Source organism: Vanessa atalanta, chromosome 17 (genome assembly GCF_905147765.1).
Source record: "Vanessa atalanta chromosome 17, ilVanAtal1.2, whole genome shotgun sequence".
Taxonomy (NCBI): domain Eukaryota; kingdom Metazoa; phylum Arthropoda; class Insecta; order Lepidoptera; family Nymphalidae; genus Vanessa; species Vanessa atalanta.
In genome coordinates this window covers 3,946,693-3,971,997 of record NC_061887.1, presented here as the reverse complement: position 1 = coordinate 3,971,997, position 25,305 = coordinate 3,946,693, and the positions used below count along the sequence as shown (strand labels likewise).

At 33.7% G+C, this 25,305-nt stretch overlaps 1 protein-coding gene across 2 annotated transcripts; it reads right to left on the bottom strand.

Moving 5' to 3' along the window:
- Window positions 1-6: 6 nt before the first annotated feature.
- Window positions 7-24,179, bottom strand: LOC125070200 (synaptic vesicle membrane protein VAT-1 homolog-like). 2 transcript variants are annotated; one of them, XM_047679951.1, is made up of 9 exons: window positions 23,801-24,179; window positions 11,199-11,328; window positions 9,882-10,097; window positions 8,169-8,320; window positions 5,773-5,876; window positions 4,715-4,770; window positions 4,101-4,295; window positions 3,744-3,981; window positions 7-2,256 (listed from the first exon to the last, which is right to left on the bottom strand). In XM_047679951.1, exons 1-9 carry the CDS (start codon window positions 24,049-24,051, stop codon window positions 2,219-2,221), a joined length of 1,380 nt encoding a protein of 459 aa, XP_047535907.1. In that variant the 5' UTR covers window positions 24,052-24,179; the 3' UTR covers window positions 7-2,218. The 2 variants fall into 2 exon arrangements, with proteins under 2 accessions (XP_047535907.1, XP_047535908.1); XM_047679952.1 differs by having other exon boundaries at window positions 3,774-3,981.
- Window positions 24,180-25,305: the final 1,126 nt, after the last annotated feature.

The following is a 25,305-nucleotide window of genomic DNA, read 5'->3' as shown; positions in this document are numbered from 1 at the left end:
CTTAAATAAGCATTTTTACAGATCATACATATTTATTTATCCATTTTATAGTATAGATATCACACTGGCCCGCCCTTACAAAAATAAATGTGTAATATGTTAACGACCCAGTCTGTAGCTGGCGTGACGGCGCAAGTTCCACCATTTCTGGCGCTCTTCTCGACAATAAATATTGGCATCAAATTCGATACTAACCTACAACAATTTTGGACACAATCACAAACGGCGCGGTCACCCCAGCCACGTTATCATTGTTGAGTTTCATCAGTTAACCTTATAGAAGAGAATTCAGATAAATCTAAACCATTATACAGGTCGATATACACAAGAATTTAATAATATATGTTAACATTAAGGAATTCGCACATATTTGACACATAAAGCGACGATTACTGGTAAGAAGACTAAATAGCTTTAAGATATTGGTCCGAGACACTGAAGCGAGATTTATCCGCGCACGATACGAAACTAGCACCAAGCCACCGTACGATAAAGCAACATGTCGCAGCCGCAGCGCGTTGCCGCTCCATTTGATTATCTTTATAACATTTATTCATTTGCTTCAATCCGAGTCGGAGGCAGTCTGATCCTGATCTGGTGCTCGCGAACTCACAACCAACGGCTAACGGTTTCTACGCTTTGCACTAAACACTTTAAGTGATACTAAGTTCGGACACTAAATACGCGCTCACGCAAATTATGCTCGTGCAAAAAACGTTCGAAAAGGGTAAACATTTATAAAAAAATCTACGAGTTTGTCTGTTTGCTTTTGGATTCGAACATACATTGCGTCAACGCTGGCAGGTAGTATTATTGAGCAGTAAGTATATATGCAGGTATTGAAAACTATATAGCCTCGTTTTATTCCGTAAATCCGGACTACCTCAGCCTTTCGAATATAAATTTTACATGCGCTTGATATGTTATACAGATAAAAAGTTTATTAGTACTGGGTACATACACTTATAGGTTATAACCATACTGTACATTATATGGCGGTAAACGTTACTTACAAATTTACGAAAATCAAGAATACTTTTAATTATATGCTAGGTATATGAAAAGAAATGCTGTGAATATTGTTATCAAAACATTATTCCTAATATACATTGTGTTTAAGTAAGTGTATTTATGTTTAGATATGTGATATTTGTGTGTAAAGATACATAAAAAGCTTTTTACTTAACAAGAGATCTCATAGTCGACATTTGGTTTATAAAAATATGACTATATCATAGGTGTCGTAATCACGTTGATTTCACAATAAATCACCGACAGCCAAAAAGTACTTAACCACTTCTATTTCATGAAGCTTGTCGGTATCGGTTTAGTGTTTGTAGTCTGAGCTAACGGACTATCGCGTTCAACACACAATGACCGGTGCAATTGAGTGACTTTTGATTTTTGTTTCTTTTCTTAACTAGAAAATAATTTACAAAACTTCTAAGTATAAAAATATAATTATAAAACATTCGATTGTATTTTACACTCAAATAATAAAAATCAATGTCATGTATAGGCAGCATAAAATACCGCAAAATATCTAGCATACCTAGTACAAAATATCACACGCAAGGTTTCATTCGTTTGAAGTTCCAAAGAGCGGCGAGTGAGTGAACGACCCGCGGCGCGAGGGCGGGGGTGGGTCTCCAGGGCCAAATTTTAAACATTTACTAATAAAATATTAAAGCTTAACATACATAAAGATTAAGCATCTCTGCACCTTAGATATACAATAGCCATTCAAAATAACTGCAGACTAAAATATCTCATCCTAAAATAAAGTCTTAAACATTAAACTATAAGACTCGACAATCCGAAAACTTCTTAACTTAGGCCTGATTAGAAATTAAAATTGGAATAAACTCGAAATTCATTGAAAATTCGCTGGTCGAATAACAAATTCATTACTATTTAAATAATATTATTTTAAAATATATAAGAATAGAATGTGATGATAGAATTATATGAACTAAACTTATCAAGAATTGTACGAGAATGTCCGAACCGATTGTTACATTTATGAAAACAATAAAGAAGAAAGAGGATCGGACAGAGCCGTACTCAGACTTATTGAATAATTTTATTAAACATAAAACATGAGGCAACACAGTGAGACGCCGGTGTAAGCACAAGGCGGCCGTCAAAACGAGCAGCATCAACTCTAAAATAATCAATTGGCGGTGGTTTGTCTGGTCCTGTCCTTTGGCGAAACAATTCAGCTAGATTCCTTCTCCTTCTCCTTCTCCTTGGATTCTGGAATTTGGTTAATTTATCTATTAACAAAAATATTTCGCCTCATATACATTATACAATAAAAAAAAGACTATTCCATTATCCTTTTACGTTATAACAAGTAAGAGGTTGTTATTACTATTATATTTATATCAGATAGTACTTCATAAATGCTACTTAAAGTGTAAAAAAATCTTATAATATTTGCAAAGCTGCATACTTTAGGATATGACCTAATTTTATGACATGAATCAAACATGCTAAATCGTGTTACCCTTATTGTTGTATTTACATATATAAAGATATTAAACGATATCAGACATATTGATTTAGTACATATTATATTTTGAATTTCACGATTGTTGCAAATTATGTATGAATGTCTGTAAGTAGTATGGCTATCTCGATTTCTTATGACCAAGCTGACTAAACGTACATTTAGTAACAGCCTTTAGAAGAGTTTTTAATTTTTGTATAAGAAAAATATGACTTCAATTAATATTAAGTAATTCAATTCTGGATTGAGCTGAAAAAAATGCACAAAGACCATATATATATTTTTCCCATTTGAATGATGATTGAATGACGTATGATTTTTTTTATTCAATTCTTTAATATCCAACAGAAGCTATGTCTGCAATATGACAAAATTTAATAGAGTTTGTACCTGAAATACTTATGCAAAGCTTCTATATGATATAAATCAAAGCCGTGAACAATTAATGCCAAATATGATCTTCATGTGGGCATAATTACGTTAACTTGTAAAGTGCCAGCAACTGAAGGTACAGATAAGAAATTCTGCCAATAATTTTATTTGTACTCGAAGCTCTTTACTTTTCGTGAATTAATGAAAATAATTCTTTTTTTTTTTTTAATTCGTACAATTTATATATTATTTTTGCATTAATATTTATTTTATTATTAAATTTAAAATTATTAACTTTATAATTATCTCTTAAATTTACTTATTCGGTAATACAATATCGAGCTCATATGATTTGCCTTGTTTGTTTGTAATGTATTAAAATATCTCGAAATACACAACCCAGAATCGGTATTTGAGTACAATAAAATTACCTTTAATATTTAAGCAATAATAAAAGCATTGATCATAAGCGTATGGCATAAGCAAGTCTAAAGGCTGCAGTATCAGATAACAGTAAGGCTTCGGTCTGGAAGCCATCAATGTGCGTTTAGTCTGTGCGTAGTAAATAAAAGCCAAAATAAAACTTTCTAAACTCCCAATTTTTGGCAAACTTGGCAAAGCGACTTCAGCTATATATGTGATTCGTAACATATGATTCACTATTTTAAAAATTATAATTATACAATAAGTATATCATTTTTCTATTGATATTATATACTTATATAATTACAGTATAATTATATATGACCGGTTGTCAAATAAGCTTGCCATGATTTGAGTTCTATAATAAATAATTTTAAATATACGTACGATGGGAAGCGGCTATACTACGCATGCCTGGCCATAGATCGAGACTGACCTTCGTCGCTACCGTTAGTGACCTCCTCACCATTCTTGTCACCATTCTCCGTCTTTTTCTCCTCTTCTTTAGGCTCCTTATCCTTTTTCTCCTCGGAGCTTTCCTTAGCTGGCTTCTTCTCCTTACCGGCCTTGCCCTTGGCTGGCGTAGCGGGCTTGGGCTTCGGCTCCAATGACGGATCAAGTACGAGCTTGCCGATGTTTTTGCGGTCATGCATCTTCTGCATCGCCTCACCGACCTGTATTGTCATACAATTAATAAATGACATACAATTAATAAATTACATTCAATTAACTACACCAATTGCAGAAAAGTCAAAGTTCGAAAGCATGTAATTTACAAAAGAAAGTAACGCACGTCTTCCAGCGCCCAGGTGGAGTCCACCAGCGGCTTGACCTTCCCGTCGGTCCACAGCGCGAACACGCGCTGCACGGCGCGGCGCACGGTGTCGGCGCGGCCGTGCTGGAACAGCAGGTGTCGCAGGTTCAGCCCGGCCAGGCTCTTGTTCTCGTCGAACAGCTTGATGGGAGACACCTTGTCCACTTGCCACCACTGAAAATTGACACCTGTGAGATTGCTGATAAAACGTTGAGTGAAAAATATTATTTTTAAGAAAAATTATTTGCAATTATTGATTTACAAAATATATAGATATTTCGTAGCCGTTACTATTAAAGTGTAAGAATAACACTTTGTGACTATTAGAAAGGTCTTTCAAATAACAATGGTTCGAAATATATTTTTAAATCATACATTTATGTTAAATACTTTAAAAAATATATAATAACTTTCTCTTTGATATCATTTACCTTAAATTGTTATGAATAAAATGTTATTTTGATCTAATTAAAGATAATCTGTACATACAATACAAATATTTAATTGTAAAAGTATATCTTAAGATACCTTTAATTATGATCTTCGAGACAATGAGATGCTAAAACGAGATAATTAATATATTAAATACTCACGGCACGCGCTGCGCTGAAGAAACTCTTAGTTTCGCCGGTCACGATGTTAGATGATCCTGTGATATACATAATTGTTTAGTGCATTCAACTCACACACACATAGACAAAAATAAACAACAAGAATTTGAAACTTCAAAGCCGACTATGAGTTTTCTAAGACATCATAACTTAGTGAATTCTTATTTTAGTCTGTTTTACGACGAATTAAATTAAAATGCTGCTTGCGTTAGCGGCAGATATCGGTTTCAGGCTGACCCAAATCAGTGTTGTTCAAATTGCCTATCATTTTTACAGGCGTACAAACATAGAAGTAATAAAAATAAAAGTTCTTTATTACTACTTAAAACATTGAACGATAGTACGATATAAATAAGAAAATATTGTACTTGTGGGTCTAATGCATTAGCAGCCTGAAAATTTTCCCACTGCTGGGCTAAAGGCCTCCTCTCCATTTGAGGAGAAGGTTTGGAGCATATTCTACCACGCTGCTCCAATGCGGGTTGGCGGAATACACATGTGGCAGAATTTCGTTGAAATTAGACACATGCAGGTTTCCTCACGATGTTTTCCTTCACCGCCGAGCACGAGATGAATTATAAACACAAATTAAGCACATCAAAATTCAGTGGTGCCTGCCTGGGTTTGAACCTGAAATCTTCGGTTAAGATTCACGCGTTCTAACCACTGGGCCATCTCGGCACTTCTAACCACTGGGCCATCTCGGCTCTTCTAACCACTGGGCCATCTCGGCTCTAATGGCTAACCTACAAAGCTGCAGATATCCATGGTTACAATCCCAAGTTGAACTAATAAAAAATATTGCGGTTTTCTGTCGAGTAATTCTCAGCAGCAGTTTGGAAGTTGGACGTGCTTACACTGTTATGCCTCGGAGACCACTTAAACTGCGTCTGAACTATCTTTACGCTCGTCGGAAAATTTTCCGATCCATCGTATAATGAGAATATATATAGATAGAGGGATAGAGGGTACATCTGTGTTTACACGCTGTTGTCTAGCTTGTATGAATTGAATTGAGTAGTCGCCGTGTCAGAACTTACCATAGAGGATATATCGGCCCATTGGTTTAAGGAGAGAGTAGCCACGGTTACATTCTTCACCGCAGAGGCAATCCAACACAATGTCGACACCGTCCGGTGAAATCCTATATAGAACATATACAGACTTTTATGTAATCCTTTTAATATATATTTACATTGATAAAGTACCTGATGATTTTAAGTTATACATATTTGATCACTTTAAGTTTTTGTTGTCATTTAACCATTAGGTTATTTCAGTATATCTTTATCAATCCAAAAATTATAATTAAAAATAATGGTCGAACAAAAAAAATATTAGATAATATTATTTCTATAAAACCTCTTTTCAATATTATAGATTGACAATTGGTATTTCAAGGTAACAAGTCACAAAATCATTCGTAAACAAAGACAATCCCAAGTGGATCATGTAAATCTTGAAACATTAATATTTAACTAGTATCGATGTGAACGATAAGTAGGCTTTTTATATTCACATACTTCGCTGTACTGTCAATAAAAATATCGATGTCTGAAGCGGTTAATGCATTATGAGTTACGATAAAGATGAACTGTAAATAGATTACTAGTACTACATTCTTATAGATTTTACTATACATTACAATGGCGTCTGCGGCCTCACTTACAGACAGTAATAGGAACTGTTTTGTTTATTTACATAAGGATTGTGTGGCCCAGTTTGTTTACGTTGAGAAGAACTCAACAGATATAAAAATATCTTTGTCTATTTACGAGAATTAAATGCCGCGCTGCTGTTACGAAGCAGCTGCCTTAAGGAGCGAGTTATAAACGGAACAATTAGCGTACTGTTCCCAACTTAATTGGACCTTGACTTTACTAGCTGTGTTCCCATACACCACTTAGTAGGGGTGTCGAATTATATCGCTGAGTGAAAGTTATAACTTTTTTTATAATTTAACAACGTTGTTCATCACGAGATCGAGATAATTTTTAAGAGTTGATCCTAATCTGGTCGCTCTCAGACATACCATATTATAGTTATTATATTGTGATATAAGATGTTATTTCTTTTTTAGTGTTTAGAATAAATAGATGTTACGTTTGCCTGTTGTATTTTTAAAAATGAATACAAAAATATCGTCATTCCAGTAGTAATTCATTCAAATTATTTATAAAGATACCTAATTTTATTTAAGTTCGGAATGAAGATTTTAATTAGAGGAACCGACAAGGAACTGACTCTTTTTCATAAAATTTCTTTGTACCATCTATATAATCTGGTACAGAATAATATTGCTTATTTATTAGTGTTGCTATAAAAGTATTTTTTTATTAAAATAAAAGTGGGTACTTATAATTGAATTTTTTTGTTCATACAAGAATATACAATTATGCGGGTAACCCTAATATTTATTGATATAAAGCAGATATACCGCAGCTCTCTCTAAATTGGTCTTGTTTTAATCACACAAGTGCGAGCGATATGGGTGGGACAGAAATATGTAACACTAATAACTATCAATTAAGAAAGCTTGGGATCTAGAACAATTAGTTAATTACTGTAAGGAATGTAAAGAATTAAAATTCCACATCCTTAATTTTGTTGATGATTTCAAAATAAAATATTAGAATACAAATAAAATATAATATACGTTAAAAGCTAAAAAAATGGCCTTTCTTAAAATTCCTATAATTTGTGAAATAATTCTTTAAATCGATTTTAATACAATATACATCATATCTTTATTATAATAATAATAATAATTAGAACCCTTATTTATTGAAACTAAACATTCTTTTCATTCACAAAATCCAAAGTATTTTATTTTGTTAATGTACCCCACATTACTAAAATATTTCATTTCATGAACACATTACTTTTTTCAGACGACACGATCTATATTAAGAAATCAAAAATAAAATCAGTGAATGCAGCTTGTGTTACTGCTGACAAAATATGATTAATACTTAACTTCAGATGTTGAAGATTTATCTTGTTTGAAGCAACATTGTTTAAATAAATAAATAAACATTATTTTCGCACCGAAATTATTTTTAATGACGATCAAAAGGCTAGATGGTCTTTCATGTTAAATTTTGTCGTATATTAATAATTGAACGTAAAAATTTTAAAGTAGTTGCAGAATATTTTACGTGCACATATGTAAATATATACAAATGAATACTTCAGAAAGAAATATTGTGTTCATAATAATATACTGAAACAAGTTCATCACATTTAAGGTTATGAATATCACAACTATCTATATTGCACTGATCTAGATGAAGTTTAGCCTGTAAAACGTAGATCATTAAATGTTATTTTTGTTTGAAAAGCGCCATGCGTCTGTTATAGATACATATATATGCAAAAACGCGATTGCTAAAATGTATTTATAAGATATACGTAATATTGAAATAGAGATACATACTTCCTAACTTCACTGGTGTAGTCGCTGCCCCTCTCAAGCAGATGATCAATGTTGTTATTGTTAGCTTTCAAAGCCTCATGCTTGCTTTTGGAGCACACGCCGAAAACTGTTACATTTTCCACCGTCTTCGCCAGTTGAGCCACAGCTTGACCCTGTGACGTTATTAGACATTCAATTTTTGTTTTAATTTTTCTTAATACATATAAAAAGACACACGTACCGAACAATACTATAGCGGTTACTTGTGCAATAGTAAGATATTTTTTTATGTTAGCCTATTAATAAATATATATGTATATTGTATGTATACCATTTATCATCAGCTCACTGCCATTTATTCAAAATATACAATGCTGTTTCTTAATAAGTCATAATATGTTCAAATATTAAGAAGAACAAAAACACCTGAGCCATTGTGTAATCCAATTTCGAGCTATCTATACATCATCATAATAAATAATTTACATCATAACAAAATATACGGACCATGAAATAGTGAATTTTTAAATCTTTATACTATTTAATCTGTTTTGATAATTCGTATTTTTCATGACATTTTATGTTTGCCTAAAAGTTATTTGATGTATTATTAGATAATATACCTACTTAAATGTCACTTTAAATTGCAGTTCATTGACTTCAGGGTAATGAATGACGTAACGTCGGAAGCGAGAACATTCCAGAGCACACTAGGATTTTTCTCACCCAATTCAACGCAATTAGACAATCTACATTGTTTTTGCTCAGTTACTAAGCTCATTTTCTCATACACTTGCGGTTTATAAGCCAATACGTAGATATTAAACAGCACTTCCCAGGGTCAATGCTACAGAATTATTTTTAGCAAACTTCATTTATTTACGCATGTCAGTTCCGAAGAAATTTTATTTTTCACTTATTTAATAAAGTACAAAGAATTTCAAGCGAGTACATTGGTTTGTATTTATTATCCTTAGCTGATTTATATTTTAACGTTTTCCGTTTTGTATTTTGTTGTTTGTTGATAGTACCAACATTAAAAATGTTATAGAAAAATACTGTTTACAGTAGTAATCAACGTTAAAAAATAAATAAGAATTTTTACCTAAATCTTATTGTAGAAAATTTGTACTATATAAATGAAAAAAAAAACAAGACAATATAATCATCGTTGGAATACAATTAAAAAAAAAACGAAAACTTTTGTCAGCTATTTATATAAAAAGCGAAATGATGACAGACTATCGCAGGTCGTCGAATCGTGCTTCAAAGGCTTCATTCGTATTTTGCAATCCTATCTAGTTGGCGTAATTGAAACTTAAGTAATAGCAGTAAGCCGACCGTCCCGGCCTCATCGCAATGTGCTATAGGCTTCCAGGATAGAAAATCTGATTTGTTTAGCGTTCCCTTAATAGAAGTAATTATATTTGAAAGTATTTTGTTAGGTATTTTTCCATACTATCCGTTAGTTTTTATTTTTTTTTAAATATATTAACGAGATTTTAACCTCGTCTGAACCTAATTATTGTAATTTTCAAACTAGTTTGCAAGTTAAACATTATTAAGACCGGTTTTTATCGGTTTTTATATATAAAAATTTACATATCCATATATTCATATTATATATTATGTAGGTACATCTTTTACTCTAATTTTCTTATCAATCAAGTTTATAAAATACTATTTATAGGAGGCAGGAGAACTTACAGTAAAACTCATAAAAAATATATTTACCACACCACCGCCAGCGGAGTGAACGAGGAGGCTTTTGTCAGGCGTCAGGTTGGCCATCTCGAAGAGCAGTAGGTAGGCCACCACGTAGTTAGTGGTAATTGCCACCGCATCCAATGCAGACATACCCTCGGGTAGAGCGTATACATATTGAGCGGGTACAGTCACCAGCTCAGCCCAGGCTTTATACTCGGGTAAAGCGACGACCTGGTCTCCGACCTAAGAAAAAAGATTGGACTTAATAATAATAATTTAGTCAGAAGTTTTAATCAAAACAAAAAAAAAACTAATAACTTTCCACGTCACAAGACGAACAGACGAACTTTAATTCAAACCGGTATTATTTACACGTCAGCATTTAGATTATTTATCGTATTCACGTTGAATCATACAGAACTTACCTACTTGATTATTACAAACGTTAGTCAATTTAATAGTATCATTAACTTGAAATATAGCATCCTTCAACATCGTAAAGAAATGAGGTCAATGCGCTGCTAATTTACTTTTAATTATTAGTAATTGACTGTGGCGATAATCTTAAGTGAAATTCGACCTTTAATTCGCAATTCTTATCATCTTGTAACCATTTTAAATTTGCTGTAGGTAACTACTTTAGCCAGAGAAGGAAGGTACGAAAGTAGGTACATTGAAAGTAATATCAATTGAATAGGTATCCCTCTGATCTGACAAAGGCTTCCTATTGAGAAGGCTTAAAACTTATTCGAGCACATTGTTGCCGGGTCGTGGATGCACATGTTACTCACAGTGCACGGTGCACATTCTTTCTTTTACAAGTTTGTAATTGGAACATGTTCTTAAAATCAATAATTTTGAATCTTTATAGTTTATGCTTATGATTGAACTCCGAATATTATTCCATATATTCATAATATAACGTTTTATACAAAGTAACCTTATTACACCTTCGTAGTAAGTCGTGACCATGACAGGTTTGGTGTTAGATAAAAAATAGCCGACATGGGCGGGACTTCTCAATCAAAGCAGACAGGTCAATAGACGAACTCTTGATCCAATATTTTAATACAAAAGCCCGAGCTATATAACTTGGATAGATTAATGTTGATCTATTAAATTCTATAAATGTATTAGTAGCGTACATTTGACTCAATTCATTTTTCGATACATAAACATAAAAAATAGTGTAAAAAAACAGATAACGTCTATTATGCCAAGTTATTTTTTTCTCTTTTAAATATAACAATTACGTAATATCGTTATTATTTAAACTAACAAACTAGATTACAATTAAATTTACACAGATTATACTACACATGAATACTAAAATTAATACTTTACCTTAAAGTTAGTAACGCCTTCTCCGATCTGCTCGATCTCTCCGGCGCATTCGAAGCCAAGGATAAAAGGTGTTTTGGGTGGTGAATCAATAGCACCCTGTCGCACGATCAGATCCTGGAAGTTCAAACCGCTGAAACAAAAGAGAAAGTACAATTAATTATATAGTTTTTTGTTCTATTTGCGATTTATAATCGAAAGAAATATTATAGGTACGTTTGAAGAAAAATAATGTGAATTCTTGTCAGCTCTAAAAGACTTGATATTTTAATACATATCATCACGCAGTTCATGATATGGATCTCGTTACCATTTAATAAAACGGAGTACTTAATTAATGTAGTGAGGCAAAGGAATGCGGTAGCCATTTGTTATTATGCGCCAGAACACGACCGGAATAAAGAAACCAACATTTAAATATTAATACATGTCTATGTATCAATCATCAGTCATAAACGTGAATGCGACACCTGCCGATTACTGCAAATTATATGAAGCAACGATATTTTTAAATTAAAAAAATATATATGATAATACGTAGTAGTAACTACCATTCGTAGTCTTCAATAATAACTATAGCTAAAACTTAAAGTGCATCACAACCATAATCGTTTTACATATCGAATGGATTGATATTGTATATAGTGTACGAATACGTATAACACGTTAAAATTTGTTTATAAAACAATCTGCATTCTTTAGAGGAAGTAACACCTAATTTGTATACTCATCCGACCTTTATTGACTCGAAAACGGACGTGCGGATATTTTAAAAGTAATAATGTTACCTTGTGGGTGATTCATGTTTATTGGGTCTGTATGCGTAGTAACGCAAATACATGTAATTGTTGTACGGTTGGTACGTGCTTGGTGTTATAAACCGCGGGCGTCGGTCGAAGTAATCGATATTTGCGATTGTCTCCCACCTCCCACTAGGGTTGGCGAATGGCTGAATCGATTCGAATACATTTCATCAACATCAAACAACATGTTAATTATACAAGTATTCTATTAATAAGACAAACTAAAATTCCACTTAGTTATGTTAAACATTTTTGGCGTGATATAAAACAGCCCTAACCAGACAAAGGTATCGAAATAATGCATTCTTAATCATATTATACACAATAGCTATGACGTCAGTTATTGTTTACTCGTATTGCCATATTTACTAGCCACTGTGTAATACAGTATACATGCTGGAATTGATAAGTGAATAACACAGAATACTGACATTAGTCGATTTTATATTATGTACACTAAAATTTCGAATCTATAAAAAGCCTAAGTTTTTGGCGTACAGAAGTAAATGCCAATAACTCACGCCGTTGAATTTTAACGGGATTCACGTTGGGTGGTCTCGCGTGTTTAGAAAACTAAATGAAAATTGATAGTGCTATAAATATTTTACTACATATTATATTACTATTATTAGATAGTTACAATATCTCTTCAAGATGTAATGTTAAAAAAAAAACATCTCAAATGTAAGTTATACAAAGTCAATTGTTTTATTTTTTTACAGACTTCTAAAAATTAGTTACTGCATTCAAATCGTATTTATATATCAATATTATTGGGTGAAAACTTTTTTATAGATGAAAAATTTAATATGGATTCGCGAATGGCGTAAATGTCGCCAAGCTGTTATCTGTAGAAGTTAATCTAAAACGAATATATATAGTAGGATAGTGTTATATTATAAACAAAGATATATTAATTAAGAAATGCCAATAGTGCAGAATATAGCTGAGCTGTTAGCAGATTTGCTATAGCGATTGCTTGCACTGCGTTATTAAATTCATATTTTTTCAGGGAAGGTATTTGTTTTGTAAAACGTAATGAAGATCTAAGATAGACAATGGAACCCTTCAATAAAAAACAGAAAATGACCTCCGATCACTGTAATTAATGTGTTCTTATATTGTATGCTTTTCACCAGGCGGCAACATAACATTACGACTGTTCGGTTTTAGAGATTACACAGATTTATTTTTAAAGTCGATATCTTTTATCTCAAAAATGTTATAATCTTATTATCAAGAGTAGATATTATAACCTAAAGATTGAAGATTTTAAACATAGTTAACCAATTCATATATTTTTTATCGATAGATGACATATGATATAATACAGGACGAAGAGACACCCCCACTATTATTTATTGAAGGAATGAATGAACGTGACTCAAGCTTGCTACAAAAATTGTATCTTCCTATTAAAATGACCTTTAGCCGAAGTGAATGAATCACAGTTTGCGCCGGGTTCATTGTTTACACTGTTTTGTTATTTGCCTGATTCATTTGAGGGGACGGACGCCACCGCTCGATGTAATTCAGGGAGCGGTCCCCTTCACAGGCTGACTTTACAATATTATTAATGTGAGCCCTAAATAATTGTAAGTAATTACGTTCGTGTCGGACTCGAACCGAATCTACTCAATACTGTCACCACAATTGCCGATATATATCTTTTTTTTGCCCGCATACATTTTATTAACCGAATGATAGGTCGGTACAACCATAGTTTTGTTAAAAAAGAAAAACTGACCCTTTATAATCAATGATCATTGGTGGGATCCAAATGCCGTGAGTTGGAATGCTAAGCTCAGATAATCTCTGGCACTCGTTTACTCGCATTGAAATTTCCACGCACGCTACCTGACCGTTTATTCAACAATTTGAATGGCTTCCTTTTACATCAATAGATCGTAATATGCGCAGGTAAAAAGATTAGTTTCGTTTAACCATTAAACAATTTAAGTCCTTTTTCAATGGGAAGTATATATCGGTGGATTGTATTTATTTTAACAAAATATTTTAGTTATTTGATGTTACCAAGTGTGTGCCTCAAATTTTTAATGGGCATCATAGAGCCAGTAAAAATGTTATCACTGTTACTGTTAATTTTGCATAAATGTTGTTACAATTTCTATTGTTTCCTAAAAAATAAAAATCATCTACTTCTTTAATCCAATATAACGAAACATCACGTCTTTAGAAAAACCTGATGGTATTTATAATAAACCGATTACAACCCTAGTAAAGCGATAATGCGGTAAGTGCATTATGTAGAATTTCTATTCACGCAATTCAAATAACTTTCCGGTTTATTAAGCAACGCCGAATGATACACGACGAATAATGATGAATAAATTATTCTTAAGTTCGCACTGCAACTCCCTCGTCGTATACATTTCGATATTCATTTGAAACGATAGAATGAATGGAAATACCCTAGAGTTCGGGGTAATTTAAAATTGCATCAGGGTTGAACGCCGTCGGCTAGGCGCGACCCGGCGGCGACGGGCGTCGCGACGGCGACGCGCCAGGGTGCCTATAATACCTACTATTTAGCCTAAGTATTAGACTCACGCAATCTACAACATTAAACTAATGTGACCGAAAGTTAAAGCCAACGAACCCTGTTAATCGTTTTTTTTTTTTATAAAATTCACTCTGAAACCATTTTATCACTCACGAATAATTTATGTTTGATTTTAAAATGATTTGAATAAAACAAATAGAACATTATATTAGTCGCGCTCTAATATACTTATTCCAGCAAAACAATTATAAACGGGCTCAATTTTAGTTAGGCCCAAAATTGTATAACTTTCGAAAATTAGGATATAGAAAAGAGTCCAAAACTCCAGAATATCGTCCATAACTGCAGCTTAAATTGCGATTTTATTTTTCAGCAATACACTTATTAAATAGTTTATAAGCGCTATTGTAACGCAACGTATACCACCATAATACATTTCAAATTATTCTTCCGTTCGGCGTTTATATTTCATGTTGTAAATGTGCCTACTGCTTCTACTCGGGTAAATACTGAAACTATCTGCATCGCAGTGACGGCTGGACAATAAATTCAATGTCGAACTTCAGACGATACCTAACCATATCTAATAAAAACAGAGTTATTTAAATAGACCTTTCAGAGCTCTTATTTTTTTTCAGAATTTAATCAGAATTAGTATTGTGAGCTCCCAGAGCAATTTCTAATTCTAATTAAATTGATCAGGTATGTAAAAATGTGCAATGAAGGCAACCACATGAACAATAATCCTAGCGAATCCCTGAGTCAGTCCTCAGTAATCCGACTAATTGGATCCAATTTAGATACCAAATTGAAATAGACAAGCTAAAAATGTCTCTGGTAAAATAACTTCCCCTCGCAGTCATAACCGCTTTGATTAAGAGTGCCTATTGATTTACTCATTCATAGAAGACATCAAGCCTGCTGAATAAGACTGCTCTTTGTATGTTCATATTATCTGCCTTATTCGTAAATGCAATGCTGTCAGCTTGTATCGCATGCCATATTTCATTGATTTATATATTTAATATGTAACATTTGAAATGCTTATCATATTACTCACATAAGGGACAATTGTTGAACAATATTGTGATTTGTGAATAAAAATAGCACGATTTGCTTCACGTGCTGCTAGTACGTACAACCGCACCGAATGGAATTTCCTCATTCGCGTGCTTTCTGATTCATTTGTATTCTGTAGGTATGTGCTGACTGCTGACGAGTTAGCGAACTAACCTACGCCGTATTACGATCGTATTATGAATAGGCACAGGAAACTGCGGCTTCAATTATCGGTATTTTATATTCTGTTAATAAGTTATAATATCCTGACGCGTGATTTATATACCTAACGTTTAGATATTTATTTTTTCAAGAAACTTTTTGTAATTAAGATTATATAACTATTATATTCTACGAAAAATAGCTCTGTTATTAATCGTATTATAAATTTGGTTTTATATTTCAATTATTTTCTAGCTAAGCGCTATTGATGTAAATATATGGAATTCGGGCAACATACATCGCGTGATCATATGAATTGTGTTAATAAGTCTACAAAAGTAAATAGCGTGACTCAAAACCTCATGCTTTTATCCGTCTATAAAGGTATTTAGGGTACATTAATAAATAAACAACAATTACGGCCCAACGATAAGTCTACTTTTTAATATGATCGTACGATTAAACTGTCCCAGAAAGCTTTTATATTGAAATTAAATATAACTAGGTAGGTAATTACGTGCACACAAAAGTACGCACGTAGGTAGTTTTTTTTATGTTACTGGAGACTACAATAATCATAGTAATTTGTATAAAATTAACATTGATTTAGATGAATTTGTACCTTCTATAAGCCTACCTATAAACCTACCTATGTTAGTTAACATCTTCTGCACGCTAGCTTAGACTTTACATCAATAATTTTAATATTTAATAACTTTGATAACATCATACGATTTATGAATATTGGATTATCAATGTTAGTATTGATAAAAACGATTATTAATTATTTTTTGGATAACTAGAATACGTGAAAACGTATGTAAAAATATTAATTATTAATATTCGTTCATGAGGATTACTACACTGAATAATAAATACAGTTCGTCGTAAATCCTGTTAATCCTTCGGGTACCTTTTCGGAGATCGGAAGCTAGCTGGTCTCATGCATCCGGTTAGCGGTGCTGTTGAACAATGCGTCACTCACACGTGACCATTGCTTCCGATCCACGACTAGACATCAGCCACGTGTATGTATGTATTATTTATTTTAAATGACCTGCCAGACACATCTGTGATTTATCATTAGAAATATTCAGTAAGAGCTGTAGAGGCATTCTGTAAGAAGAAAGTCAAAACTCACCGCAGAAAACGAGCTTCAAACATCAGAATGTGATATACGACATTGACAATGATAATTGTAAACTTTATTATTATTTTAATTTAAAGTTCGAAATGGCGTATCGCCGTAAGTCGCTTGTCATAATTACCAGTGAGAAAATTTCACTAAATAAATTCTTACTAAATCGACGTTGTAAATACTCAACGCAATTCTTAAAAAAATGTGATAAAATCCTGTACATATTTTCAACAAAATTGTTATTTTACATAAAATATAATTGATAATGGTATTTTTTATTTGCCAGCGTTGCATTGTTTAATTATAGAAATTTCTTATCGTGTATTTTAAAAACCCTGTTTGTTTTGTTACAAATATTCCAGATAAAATACTAGTAAGCAACTAAAATCCTATATACGATCTATTGATTTCACGTTATTACATAATTAAAAAATAAACCTCAAAAACTTGTAACAAAAACTAGCATATAACTATTCCATACAACAATGACATCATGAGAACCGGCGACATCATTAATTATTGACCTCTCAGGAAATGAGTCTTCATTCTACAGCTGGGTGGACACAGGTTTAGGGTGGTCAAACAAGCATAAATTTAACAGAAAAAAAAACTTATTCAGTCAACGACAATTCAGTCAACGTTGTTCTAAATATTTATTTTACATCAAAAAGCGATAGAGCAAGACGAAATATTTTAAATAGAAACAAACAATGAACAGAAACATTTGAACATTTAATTGCGGATATAAAACAGACAAGAACTCAATTGATAATCAAGCAATTATCGCTTTCAAAAGCAACAGTGGTACTCTGATAATAACCGCCCGTTCTCGAAGGTTCAAGTAACCAGTATTTTTTTATATAAAGTTACGGTACGCCATCCGAGTGTCTTCTCATTTCAATTTTGGGCTTTATATTTTTTTCCTTTTTCATATTCAGTTCAGTAGATTAAAGTTTTAATAACTTATATACTTATGTCCTTGACCTTATATACTTTTTACAATCCACTCTTTGAAATCTTAATGTCCATATTTTAAATTATGTTCTTCGACGAATATATAACTGCATTGTTATCTTTACTCCATGTGTCATATATTGATTAGATAAAATGATAAAGAAAACTTTAATCGAAATTTAATATTGAAAATTAAGTTCAGAAATAAGTTTAAACTATGATCAAAATTAAATCATATTAAGTAACTATTTCTTCATTACTTTATATAGAAATGGAAACTAAACATACTAAGCTACTCAAAAGGTGTTTACATGTAGAAGACAGAGAAAGATTAAAATTATAATCTCTGTTTGTACAATCGGATGACTTCACAAACAATACTATCGATACCATTCCTGGCATTCCAAAATCTTATCAATCTTCTTGGAACTGTTTTACGAGTCATAATCATAGGAATCGATTTCTTTTGAACAGTATAATGACAACTCCATTATGTGTTCAAGATAATAATTCAGAAAAACATTGTATGAATATGCAATTGCATAAAAGTTTATGATCATGTAAGCTATGGCAGTCAATTTTAGACATATTACACTTACAATGTTAGTCTTTAGTGTATCGAAGACAAATAAATTAATAAATAGATACAGCTGTACTTTATTAAACGGGATTATATCCAACTTAAAGCCACTTAAACGCTTTAATATTTTTATTTAAATAACCCACATTCAATCGACCCTCATTGGTATCCATGCGGGTAAAAAAAGGGCATCTACACCCAACATGACGCCTGTTTAAGTTATAAACGGAATATCATAACACTGACCGTCCCAAATGTCAAGAGACAAAAAAGGTTCGCGCCCCAAAACCTTAGGGCGAGAGTAATTTTGTCACTCGTGTTAAGGGGTGCTTTTACTTCTGCCTAAATTTAGATCCACAGCCACTACGGGAATTTATTCTCTAAACACGTAGGTACTAGCAGCATACCTTTGAAAACAGCTCGCTTTTAGAACAAAAGGTTTTAGCATACCTACTATATTGTAAGATAAGTTACTGTGCATTACATTTACTTTTACCAGACTGCCAAAAAAGGCACAGCGGTTTTTTACTTGTTGCAATCGATGCTACCGAACAAGTTCTGTGCAAATTTTTTGCTGATAAATTAGGGTGCACGATAAAAACGTAGCCTGGGGCGTATCAAATAAACTTAAAGATGACATAAAAGCGTCGGACAATTATTCACCCCGATACTACCCTAACCTTGAACAAAGCAATTGAGCTTTTATCGACACGTGGCAAGATATGATAATAAAACATTAATTGCATTAAAGGAACTGCAAAATTCGTGACAGGAGTCATAAACAGTATGAAATATAAAATAAAGCTCAAATGCATACATTATTTGATTACTTAACATTTCAGTTCACATGTTCAATCTCATAGGCAAAAAATATATAAATATCCAAAAGTTTTAATAAGAAAGTGTTTTTAAAATAAATTGTGAGACATTTTCTGTGGTAAAATAATTTAATTTATTATTGTTGTACAGTTAAATTTAATGGATCATGAAAATGATTCTAGAGAAAGACCGTGGGTATCTCTGATCCGATGATAAATTGCTTGTCTCCGCTCGAGTTGACTTCGTAGCAATAAAACTATGCATTAAAGAGATACTAACATATATTTCATTGAATGGGATTTTGTTTGTAAAATAATTTATTGATTCGTAATCAATTCTCGTTGTTGAATTAAGATGTAAACTTTGGTATGCTTTATTTTTAAACCGGAGCCAATCCATATCACAAATTCGTCCAATGAGAATGTTGAAATATTATTTTTAAGCTACAGACGACATTGTGAAATTCATCCATTTAAGAAATTGAGGTTACAAATACCTAGATTATTTATTTTTCGTTATTATAATAAAAGGAAAACTTCATATAAATCTAGTTAACTTAAAGAAAAAAATATCGAACACATGTTTCTATACAATCGTAGGAGAGTAGGTATGCTTAACGGGTGCTATAAAAAAAATAAGCTTCGGCGTCGAAAGACGTAGGACCTGCGGAGATTGGTTGCGAGGTACGGGGACCGGGGACGCGTCGTATTGATCTGCTCATGGCCTCCGCCCGCGTCCCGCTCCCACCTCCGCGCCCCCGCCCTCGCCAGACATTACAGAAGCACTCGGAACCCTCATCCCCTGACGCACCGCCACCGCCACCGCCGCCGCCGCGCGCCCTCTCTCTCTCCCCGACGCAATGCAACCACACCCCTTTTTCATACGAACATCGAGTCACGGGATTTTCCAATTCAATTTACTTAGCACTATATCAATTGATGGCTGGCAATTATAGAACATAATATGAAACGATAGAATAACCTTCAATATCACTGATATATTATGATAATGATAGCAACGTGGTGCACGCGATTCGGATTAGTTATTAAAATGTATATTTTAGCGTTCACCACATTAAGGGCGAATTTCTACCGAATGTATTTTAACTTAGTAGATTTGATTTGATATCATTATGGACGAATTTTGTCATACATTATTCTTGTGACAAATTTCAGGAATTTAAAAAGACTTAGAGAATGCGACATGTACCTATACTACCATAAGAGGCGAGCTGATTCGATTATGGGCACAATAAGCGATGAAGCTTTTTCGTAAGTTCATTGACTTCACGAACAATGTACGGCGAACGACAGCCAGACCGGCGCGACTACGCCACCAGCATCTGCTATACGATCAAGGGATTTATAGTCTCACCACATGTCCTCGACCAAATGTCTATTTCATAACGTCCATGTCACAAATAGCATACCATGAAAAATATGAATACAAAATCATTTAATAAGATTGAAATAAAGAGTAGCATAAACTAAGAAAAGAATTAAATGTTTTTTGTTTCACAAATCAAATTTTTATTAAACCCTTATCTATAATATCAACAGAAATATGAAGCATTGAAATTGCTTTTGTTTGTAAATGAGTCAATATCGATAACTAACTTAACTGACTCATCAGTGCAAGTAGAAAACATACGCATCAAAAATAAGTTCGTGACGCACGGCCTGTAGTCACCCTTTACGATCACTACAATTGTTTTGCAAATTAAATGATTTCAAATACGTAAACCATTGTTATAAAGCCATTACGTGAATAGAAATACCATAAATATCAATACTATCGCCTAAGGTGATGATGGTGGTGAAGGTGAGACATAGTGTACTTCGTAGAGAAATATAGTTGTACGTCTAAAGATAAATTCTAGTCTACCATATCGATTACATACACAACTTACATCTCGACCGAGCATTCCTAATCATTAAATACAACCTACCTACGTAGTTTCTAGTTTTGAAAGTAAGAGTAAGTACAAGTAAATTAATTATGCTTAAAATATTCTTGATTGGAAGAAATTGAAACGTCTGATCCTTAGGACTCTAACTAACGAGTAAACCACCTAAGAATTGCAGAAGCAAGTCCACCCACTCAACGATAGACGCAGAACTTAGCAAGTTATTCGAATCGAGTTAGTTCAAGAACATTACTTTCTAGTGACTCATAGGATGAGAGCTATCTTGTACAGACGCTCTCAATAAGGAAGAGGGTAATAAACAAATTCATCTCTCCCATCTTATGTGGCTTCGTAGCCTATTAAAATGCACAATACTGCACTTTATACCATGGAGCCCAGCCCTCGCTCACGATGGGCAGATGTTATTTTTAGGAATTAAATTCATACACCAACAAAGGAAAGGATGTGAGCAATTAACACGTACTTTCGTTGTTACAAGACTTACGCTGATGACAGTCCAATGGAATTATTCTATATAAAAAATCACGAAAGCACTCAATAAAAATACGCTTATGCTGCAAACTCACATAACAGTGAGGGTTAAAAATATGAATAAATTCATAGTTGAACTCGAAAGCAATTAATTACGTATCATTCTTATGTTTACAGAACTCTCAGAAAAAAAGAAAGCATCTTTGGGCGTGAGTACATGAGACTGTTCTCGGAAGACGTTTCCGACACTGACTTGACCTAATTGAATATAATGGTGTGTTATTCATCTGTCCAATCCATTCTTGATGGCTTCTAAAAACATATTAAGAAGAGCGGCGGCTTTAAAGCATCCACGCCTATCCTGTACTCTGTTATGGGTTTAGATTTCATTTTATAATAGTATATTATATCATTAAATTAATAGCGCTATTAAATACGGAACTCTTGATACTTTATAAACCAATGAATCTATCTTATTATTAAAAAAAAAAATTTGGACGGTTGTTTCATTTTATTGATATTTTACTATTGAAAGTACCTACATAAATGTTTTGCAGTAACATTTTTCAGACATACTTTTGTTTATCTATGCATGAGTTTTTTTCTTTTCGTTAAATAATACCTTTTTTACGTAACTCTCTATAATTGTAGGGCAACAGTCTTCGAGGTATGTGGTTAGTTGTTTTGTTTATGTTATATTTTCAAACAGGGCTCGTTTATCCTTGAACTGGGCTGTATTTAGATTTAAAGACGATCTTTGAAACTAAACATATCCCTCTTAATCTTATAACGTAAAGAGAGAAACTATCGTGGAAATAAAAGAATTTAAAAATGTCGACCCGGTACAATATAATTCCGTCGGTTTGTATATATCTGTGTTTCAGGAATCCAGCATAAAATTCAAAATGTTGGAATCAGGAAGAACATTTGGTAAATTAAGTAAGTTGATGATAAATATTCAACCAGTTCCGGTTGAAAAAGACGTGAGTTCAATTTATATTTTCGCGGCAGCTGGTCCAGAGTATGTCGCGGTCATTTACATAGTAAGTCGGCGATAAGCGAGCTATATTTAGAGACAGCGGGGATGCACTGAGCTTGCTTAGCACCTCACACCTACACATTCTCACTCCCTTAACCTTGCCTCCCTTCATAAGATAATAAGGATAAAGTTGCAAATATACTTACATTTAACTTACAATCTGTCTATTTATCTTCTATTAGACTTCAACGCATCAGTTTAATATGAAAATGGAGACATATAGGAGCAGTACTAAATAAAACCAATTTAAGTTACAAATAGCGCGACAAATTGTTTCTTAAAAGTGAAGTATTCACTTTGCTAAGGCTGTTACAGCAGTTTATATTAACGAGAAAAGTGGCAGATAACTTATGACTCTTAAGTAGCCTGTCGGCGAGACTGCCTCGATGCATTATCTGAAGCACTGGAGCGATAAATTCAAACAAAGAACAATATCAGTTATTCAAATTCCCTTTCGCATGAACTCACTTCACAGTTTCATTTGACATTAACATTATTTACTGGTAATAACGTAACGTCCTTGTTCAACGTATAGATTTCGTTTGATTAGATGGTTGAATCAAATGTATAACTTTAAATAAAAATTGACATGAATTTTATGCGTACATCGTCTCCGGGCTGGTCGTTAGAGTGTAAATCCGCTTAGGGCGCGGGCGCGTCACCCGCCGGCAGGCAAAGGATGCAAGTGTGCGTGCAGAATTTCCAATCGGGTACATAAGCCGTGCAACACGGCGAGGCAGATGTTAATGAAGCAGGCGAGACGCGGCGAACGGGATCCGATAGTACAGTGCAGCCAGTGCAAGGCACTGGGTAAGTGGGTACGAGTCACCGCCCGTGAAATTGTATGTATCACATATCCGAATCTGATACATAATATCTTATAAATCGTCATATCGAATGTTAAGCGTTTACTGGAATTATCGAAACAATCGATACCGGTTCAACAAAAAAAAAGTTAACAGTAATTTGCCGATTGAAACAATAATCTACCTCCGTCAATGTAAAAAATAAACGGTAAAAAGTAAATGGTAGAAACCTAAAAATTAAATCAGAAAATACAGAAACACGCCCCGTGTGAGATAGGAGGTAATAAGAATTTAAAAATCTTCGATAGTTTAAATTGACTTACCATGCCTTAACGCGAATGAGGACCTCCCCTTCAGCAACTGTAGGTTCGGGTTTCTTCAAAATCTTAACAGTTTTCAGACCACCGAAGCCAGTGAGAACGACTGCGCGCATCTCCTTTGGCGGTGGAGTCTCCTTCTCTTTCTCCTCCGTGGCCTTCTCAGGCGTTTCCTCAGGAGGAGTTTCAGTTGTGCCATTTTCAGTTGGGGTCTTTTCAGGCGCTGCGGCAGCAGGGGTTTCTGTGCTTTCCGTCATGTTTAATGTGTGGTGGAATGAACTGTCGAGCGATACGGCAAGCGGACGCGATGCGAATGAGCCCGGTCGAATGAGGCGGAAGCCGGCCGGCGAGACGACGCGTCGCGAAACGAATGAGTGGAGGGAAGGGCTCGCGCGCGCAGCCGGGCCCGGGGTGGCGGGCGCCGGCGCGGGGCCCGAGCGGGACGGGGGTGCGGGCGCGCCGCGCGGCGAACAGGTGGCCGCCGCCGCCCGAGCCTCCTCCCCGCGCCCCGGTCGATCGACCCCCGCTCGATATTGCACTACACAGAACCTGGATTAACTTTATTACTCCATGGACGATAAAAAAACCATTGAAGTTACTTCGCCCACTCACAAAACCTACCTAAAAATCTAGGCACAACCTACTCCACCCAGAACGTGACTTGGCAGCAAAATCAATAGTGGATTGCAAAGAAATCAATACTATGTTTGAACTATATGTTTTCACAATTAATGACGAATCAACCGAAATCCCTTATAATTATAACGTAATGCCTACCCACATTCGAATAAATGGAATGAAACGGATATCTTTTAACTTGTTGAGTATTACAACAGGTTTCACTATTATAAGCTGGGATTATAGTTTCTTACGTTATATTACATACTTCTAATTCTAATTGATGTACAACTGTAGATGTATACCATTGTATGATGTAGCAAATAAATACAAACAAACGGTAGAGCACATTGTTTTTTATATTTAAGTCTATTTATGATATTTTAAGCCATTACTAATTAATATTTATTAAAACTTTAGTAACAGTTCTAAATTAATACAATATTTTTATTTTCATACGTTACACTATAGAAGTCATTAAGTATATCCACATCATTGTCTACAGTATTATTTATATAAAAAAGCTAATTATTGACGCCTAGATACTACACTCATAATATTAAATATAATAGTTTATACCTATGAACAACAGACTACCGAATAATTTCAAGCACGCAAAACTGTTTAAATGTTTTAAATCAGTATAGCACCTACCTGTAAAAATTTTATTGAATATAAGTTATCTATGTAACGGCTACTATTAAAAGTAACATTTTAAAAAATCTTTTAGACTTTAAATCAAGTGTTGAAAATTATACTAATTGAATGGATTTCTAAACTACTTGTGTAATCGTGGGATGATTATTTTTTAATTAAACGAAAAACAACCACGTTGCAATATAGGCTCGCACTGATAATTTTGAGGAATGATGAATATTTCCCAAAGCACAATA

What these genes read in the sequence shown, in the direction of transcription:
- LOC125070200 (XM_047679951.1), bottom strand. Translation starts at nt 24,051, where the DNA reads ATGACGGAAAGCACAGAAACCCCTGCTGCCGCAGCGCCTGAAAAGACC. An exon ending in TACACCAGTGAAGTTAGGAA is followed by an intron (nt 5,877 to 8,168) that starts GTATGTATCTCT and finishes TGTTCTATATAG; the next exon opens with GATTTCACCGGACGGTGTCG. An exon ending in TCTTCAGCGCAGCGCGTGCC is followed by an intron (nt 4,296 to 4,714) that starts GTGAGTATTTAA and finishes GTCAATTTTCAG; the next exon opens with TGGTGGCAAGTGGACAAGGT.